At 41.0% G+C, this 7,341-nt stretch overlaps 1 protein-coding gene across 1 annotated transcript in view; it reads left to right on the top strand.

Moving 5' to 3' along the window:
* LOC133367610 (vomeronasal type-2 receptor 26-like) overlaps nucleotides 1–1,585 on the top strand; it is an 18,550-nt gene extending 16,965 nt beyond the window's left edge. Inside the window, exon 6 of the mRNA XM_061591707.1 lies at nucleotides 684–1,585. Coding sequence (XP_061447691.1) covers nucleotides 684–1,585 — 902 coding nt within the window. The remainder of the gene's footprint in view (nucleotides 1–683) is intronic.
* The last annotated feature ends 5,756 nt before the right edge of the window (nucleotides 1,586–7,341 follow it).

Genomic DNA, 7,341 nt, shown 5'->3' with positions numbered 1-7,341 from the left:
GTGATATTTCTTTGCATTTGAGGACCTTTTCTAGTTCTCTCATAGCTGCCCTCCCCAGTCCTAACCTTCTTCCTAATTCTTGACTATTGTCTCCATTTTGGTTAGTGACTGTGCCGAGATATTGATAATCCTTGACAAGTTCAATGCCCTCATTGTCAACTTTAAAGTTACATAAATCTTCTGTTGTCATTACTTTACTCTTTTTGATGTTCAGCTATAGTCCTGCTTTTGTGCTTTCCTCTTTAACTTTCATCAGCATTCGCTTCAGATCATTACTGGTTTCTGCTAGTAGTATGGTATTGCCTGCATATCTTGAGTTACTGATATTTCTCCCTCTAATATTCACACCTCCTTCATCTTTGTCCAATCACGCTTTCCGTATGATATGTTCTGCATATAGATTAAACAAATAGGGTGGTAAAATACACCCGTCTCACACCCTTTCCGATGGGGAACCAATTCTGTGAATCATCAAATCATTCAAATAAAAAAAGATAGAAGTTGAACGGGATGATAATGAGTAAAACCAAATTTGGCTTGCACTAAGTGTTGGTAGAACAGGGATGTGCGTACCAAATGCTTAATTGAAGTGTTTGGTCCTGCTTCAAACAATAGGATTTCTCTCTTGTGACATTGCTTGAAGTCTTCAAGTATTTAGGCATCTGTTGTTTTCTTTCTTTCAGACATGGATGCCTGTAGTAATTGCCCAGAAGATCAGTATCCCAACAAGGACCAAAATCAGTGCATTCCCAAGATTTTATCCTACCTCTCTTTTAATGAACTTTTAGGAATCATCTTTACTACATCAGCAATTTCTTTCTCTTTGATTACAGTATTAGTGATTGGAGTATTTAAGAAGTACCAGGACACTCCCATAGTGAAAGCCAACAACAGGACCCTCACCTACATCCTCCTCGTCTCCCTCCTTCTATGTTTTCTCTGTTCCTTGCTCTTCATTGGACAACCTGGAAAGGTGACCTGCCTCCTCCGACAAATGGGTTTTGGCCTTGTCTTCTCTATGGCTCTCTCCTCTGTGTTGGCCAAAACTATCACTGTGGTTATGGCCTTCATGGTAACCAAACCAGGATCCAGGATGAGGAAATGGGTGGGGAAAAGAATGGCATATTCTATTGTCCTTTCTGGCTCATTCTTTCAAGTAGGCATTTGTACAGTTTGGCTGATTACTTCTCCTCCATTTCCAGATACAGACATGCACTCAATGAATGAGGAAATCCTATTTGAATGTAATGAGGGTTCACCCACCATGTTTTACTGTGTCTTGGGTTATTTGAGCTTCCTGGCAACTGTCAGCTTCACTATGGCTTTCCTAGCCAGGAAGTTACCTGACAGTTTCAATGAAGCCAAATTCATCACTTTCAGCATGCTGATCTTTTGTAGTGTTTGGGTGTCTTTTGTTCCAGCATACCAGAGCACAAAAGGAAAATACATGGTAGCTGTGGAGATCTTCTCCATCTTGTCCTCCAGTGCTGGATTACTGGGTTCTATTTTCTCCCCTAAATGCTACATCATTCTTCTGAGGCCTGAGCTGAACAACAAGGAACATTTAAGAAGAAGAGGAAAGTAAAGAGTGCAAATTCTTCTCTGTATATACATTATCTATAATTAGGGTTGCCAGGTTCATGGCCTGAGACTGATCCTGTATCTTTAGGGGAAGAGAAAGTCAGCCAAGTGTAGGTATTCTTGCAACACTGTAATGAGAAAAACCACAAGTTGGAATTCTCCCTTCCCCCTGCACAACTTTTAAAGATTCAGAAAACCTCTTGGAGGCCGGGTCCAGCAACCAAGAGGTCTTCTGTATCTTTAAAAGTTCTGCAGGGGAAAGGGAGAATTCCACCTTGTGGTTTTTCCCATTACAATGTTACAAGATCACCTGCACTTGGCTGACTTTCTCTTCTCCTAAAGCTACAGGATCAGTCTCAGGCCATGAATCTGGCAACCCTATCTATAATACATAATTGTTTGGACTGTCAATCAGGTTGAACACAATTATATCCTTAGACGGCTACAATTCTGAAAGCTCCTTCTATTATAATTTAGAAATGGTTTAAATTTGTAATGGGTCATCACTTCTCTAAAATAAAAAAATAAACTTTTAACTAATTCTCCATTCTGATAAAAAAAAATGAATCCAGGCCATCTGATGTGCCTTGAATAAGCACTATGTGGACTTTTACAAAAAGAGATATTCATCCACACAAAATTGTGAAGCTAAGCAGGGTCAGGTCTAGTCAGTGCCTGGATTGGAGACCTCCTGGGAACCATATGTAAGCTGCCTTGGGTTTCTCTCGTGAAAAGAAAGGAGGGTATAAATGTAATAATAATAGTAGTAGTAGTAGTAGTAGTAGTAATAATTCTCCCTGAAAGATATATGCATCCCAATAAAAAATGAGTCCAGACCATCGTACGTGCCTTGAATAAGCACTGATATGTGAATTTTACACAAGAAGATATTCATCCACACCAAACTGGGAACAACACATATACACCTCAGACTGTTCTGTCTGAATCCATTGAACTCAGGCATGGAGATGAAGGTGTGCTTTTCTTTAATAGGTTTAATAGAAAATTTCAGTTCAGTACTCTTCATGAATCAGCTTACAGGTTACACAGACCTCAGCATGTCTTCAGGTACAAGTAGGCACAGCTACACAGCACTGAGAAGTTGTTGGACCAATTACGCTCCGCTTACAATCCTTAAGTAAGTCTGGGCAAGCTCCTTCATCTTGCATCAGAAAGGTGTTGTGGTCAGGAGCATATGCGCATGTGAGCACTCCTTCTCCGTGGGACAGTAAGAACCCATAGAGCTGCCAGCACAGTAGGCTACATGTCCAAGGCAAGGGTGGTGGAGAAACTTCAGCAAGATTGCCCTCCTCAGGAGGAGTGTGCTGCGGTGACGTTGGGATGGGCAAGGAAGGAGAATGCAGTGAAAGTGAAGAGGCTGCTTCCAGATCAGGCTGAGCCTCCGCAGTTGTAATTGGAGTCACAGGGGCGGAGCTGTCACTGTCAATGGCACTGGAGCCTTCGCTCTCAACCCTCTCTGAAAGCAAGCCACTAGAGCCTTCTCCCAAATCCCAGTCCATCTCCTCCTCTTCATCCTTATCAATGCAGGACTGTACCATGACAGACTTTAGAAATAGGTGAGACATTGATTTGAATCTTGTATGAGTATTGGAATGTAGATTTCCATGCACATTCAAATGCCTACCTGTATCAACAAGTGTTAGGTTCTCACTATTATGTTTTCAGCTGAAGATGTTCAACAAGCCTTTTAAGGGGACATTTGAAATTTTTAAAATAAATTTATTTATTCTTGGTTTTTTATTGATGTTTCTATGATTTTACTGCTCATTGCTTTGAGATGTTTCATGGAAGTGATTCATAAATTAAATGTCTAAATAATGGAATGAGATGGATGCCTCTAGAAGTCCTTCTCCATTAATACACATCCCTACAGAAAAAGGAAAACAATGAGCCTGAGATTGACTTCTATATTTATATACTGGGTGGAGGAGGGAGTTGGACTCAGTGGCCTTATAGGCCCCTTCCAACCCTACTATTCTATGATTCTATACACCTTAAGTATTCACATTTCTAAATAGTATACATGAAAGCAAGCCTACATAAAAACATAAAATGCATTCAGTAACAAGAAATGTTTAGTCATATGTAAGGAATATTAGGTTCACAGAATAACACCCTAGCGGCATTTTGGCATTAGATATCCATCTAAATTCTGAGCAGTTCTTCTTAGCACTTAGCAGTAGTGGACCCTAAAGATTTCAAATAAAAATGTTGCATGGATATGAGGCTGAAAAATGGTCAGGTTGTAGGATCATGTCTTGATGTGTTGCATTGTTGACCTTTGTTCAATTTCTGCAACCTGTTCCCTATCCTTTATTTATATATTTGCATACACCAATAAAATTGTCATTATCCTCAGGAGGCTTTGGAGCCAACCCAGGTCTTTGGCCTATAGCTGCTGCCAGATTCCATTTTCTTCAGTGTCATGGTCATGGGCTTAATAAATACACAAACTACTGCTGATATGGTTGGGGCTATTTGTGGTCATGGGAAGGATGGAATACAAAGACTGGTCTGGGCCAAGGTGTCATCAATGTGGTATTAATACCCAGTTTTCTCTCTTTTGGTCATCAAATATGGCTGAAATAATGAAACAGTGCCAAGACATGACAACCCAGTCTGTGGCAGTTGAAGTTGAAGTTGAAGTTGAAGTTGAAGTTGAAGTTGAAGTTGAAGTTGAAGTTGAAGAAGAAGAAGAAGAAGAAGAAGAAGAAGAAGAAGAAGAAGAAGAAGAAGAAGAAGAAGAAGAAGAAGAAGAATTCCATGCTAGGGATTCAATGCTAGGAAAATAAAACTCTCAATTTCATAGTGATGTTGGATACAAATATACAGTGTTACTGTCCTTGGAATACTGTGTGCAGTTCTGGTAACCTCAGCTCAAAAAGAATATTGAAGAGTTGGAAAAGTGGCAAAAAGAGACAACCAAAATGTTCAAGGGGGTATAGCAACTCCCTGCTGAAGAACGGTACAACCATTTGGGCTTTTTATGTTTTGGGGGAAATGGCAAATAAGGTGGGTCATTAGCCGGGTGTATTAAATTATGCATGGTGTGGAGAAAGTGTAATATGAGCACCTGAGGCCTCGACTTTAGACTACAGGTGGAGCTTCAATTAGTTGAATGTTCATCTCTATACAAAATATAAATCCAGGACTTATGCAATAATATGGAAGTGGAAGGCTAGGCTAGAAATTGTGCCCTTAACATCCAGCATTTTATGTGAATTACACACACACACACACACATACACACATGGGATGAGCATATATGCGGAGTCTGAAGTGGTAGAAACTACAACATAATTTGACTACTCTCACCTGTTAATGCTGTCAAGCTGAATTATGATTAATGACACTTTCTCCACATCACCCTTTCTTTAGGTCAGGAAGCAGGACAACACCTCTTGGTGAGCTAGATTTGGCCCTGTGGCCGCTATTACTCAATCTTTGTGCTACACAAAAATGTAAATGTACTGCCTTCAAGTCGATTCCAACTTATGGTGACCCTATGAATAGGGTTTTCATGAGTCTGAGAGGCAGTGACTGGCCCAAGGTCACCCAATGAGCTTCATGGCTATGTGAGGATTCGAACCCTGGTTTCCCAGGTCATAGTCCAACACCTTAACCACTGCACCACACTGGCTCTCTTGATGACCCATAAATTAATCTTCACTGTCCACATGGAAAAGCTTTCACTCACATTGTTTTAAACTGTGGATGAGACATTTCCCCCTTAGAACTCCTGAAAGCAGTTGCCTTTCCTGGTATGTATGGAGATGTATATTCTGTATATGTATTCTGTATTCTGTATGTATATTCTGCTATACAGAATACTTCAAAGCAGGTTTCGGAAATATTTTTGGCCCGATGGGCCAGAACTTTATATTCCCCACACACCAGGCCAACTTTACAGGTGGGTGGGGCCACCCATTGGTCAATCACCTGGCATCTGATAGGTAGGCTTATTTATTTTATTTATTTAGACTATTTCTATACCGCTTAATATATAAAATATATATCTAACTGGTGTACAAAAAACCCACAAAGTACACAATAAAGCCATAATACAAATAACTCATACTAATACAAATTATTAACAAGTAAATATACCAACATCGCAGATTCCATCACACTTTCCCACTTATCCCCTGCTCCACTCTGTTCCAGCAACTTGGAAGAGAGTCCTGTCGTAAGCCATGGTGCATTCAAAGAGGCTACCCTTCCACTTCTGTTGTTTCAGTCTCCAAGTCGGCTTCCCCTCTGACCTATCAAATTTGGACCATGGAGAAGAGGGAGATACTGCCCAAGTAGGATTGAACTCCCTTAGATCAGCTGATGCACAGGGAGCACAGTCCTTCTTTCTATAGTGTTCAGAACTCACTGGCATGCCCGAACCAAGCAGGATCGTAGTCCTCACTCATCAACTGAACTGTGGAAGATTCAGTCCTGCTTTCTACAGACTTCAGGAACTGGTCAGTGCACTTGGCCTGACAGACACCGACATTCCCCACACCTGTTTTAAAGTGACCTCCATGTGTGGGCTGCTTCATATATAAGAGGCCTGGTATCACTCCTCCTCCCTAATAGGATAACAGAGAAATGGATCAATGGATTAGCTCCCAGAACAAATTATGGAATTGTCTAATGCAGGTCTGAGGAACATTTTTCAGTCCAGGGGCTGCATTCTCTTATGAGCAAACTTCCATTGGTGGACAAGCCAGAGGCAAAAGTGAGTGGAGCTGAGAGTGTGATTTTCCCTCCTATATACAGTAGGCTAGTTTCTACCCACATTCACACACCCCTCTCTATCCTCTATGCAGATAAGGAAGAGACATTTTCAGAGTTCAAGTGCACATTCCAGCCAGGCAGAAACACTCAGGGTTGTATCCAGTGCAGACGCATTGAAATTAAGGGACTTAACTTAGTTATGCTCATTTATTTCAATGGGTCTCCTCTGAGTAGGACTTCCATTGGGTATACAGTCCTCAGAGTGTAAATGAGGACCAGTGATGGGTATGGCCTAGGGAGAGTTCCAAGGGCCAAATAGAGTGTCTAGGAGAGCCACAGTCAGTCCCTGGGCTTGAGGCTTCCCGCCTTTGGCCTAATGTATTCAAGATACAGATTCCAACGTTTCATGACACAGGATTTGGATCTTTGGAGAACAAAGTAAGCACTTATTGAGCAGTAGGAGTGGCTTAGCAGGATTAAAAGAAGTAGACTGCAATCCCTTCATAAACTTTCTGATCTGTATGAAATCAACAATCAAAAGTTCTTGTCTGCCTTACTGTCAACTTGTGTACTTGAATGCTCCTTTTGCCATTTAGAGCTAACTCTCAAAGGGGCAGCTCCCAAAAGCAAAAGCTGAGCCAAGACCCTGCAATTAATTATAACTGATGGAGAAAGTTCACATATCCATCATGGATACCTCACACATGTTGATTAGATAGAACTGTCACAGATGTGGCAAGCACAATTATACTTGACATCTACTATTCTAAGTAACTTTAAAATAACCTTTGCTATATGCACCTTTCTGCCCTGCATTGTCAACATCCCAAAAGCTCTGGTTTGACTTTTAAGCGGCACTAATTGTAACCTATATTTACCTCGACACTGGTTTTTCCGTTTTTGTGCCAAATCCTAAAGAGGCAACTCCCTCAGGCACAGGGCAAGCCAAGACCCTGCAGTTAGGCATAATTGTCACAGATCCAAGAGAAAGCATATAATCGAATCTGACATACA

The sequence above is a fragment of the Rhineura floridana genome, chromosome 11 (assembly GCF_030035675.1).
Source record: "Rhineura floridana isolate rRhiFlo1 chromosome 11, rRhiFlo1.hap2, whole genome shotgun sequence".
In the NCBI taxonomy this organism is placed as follows: domain Eukaryota; kingdom Metazoa; phylum Chordata; class Lepidosauria; order Squamata; family Rhineuridae; genus Rhineura; species Rhineura floridana.
Note: the sequence above shows the minus strand (reverse complement) of the source record. Positions and strands in the feature narration are given on the sequence as shown.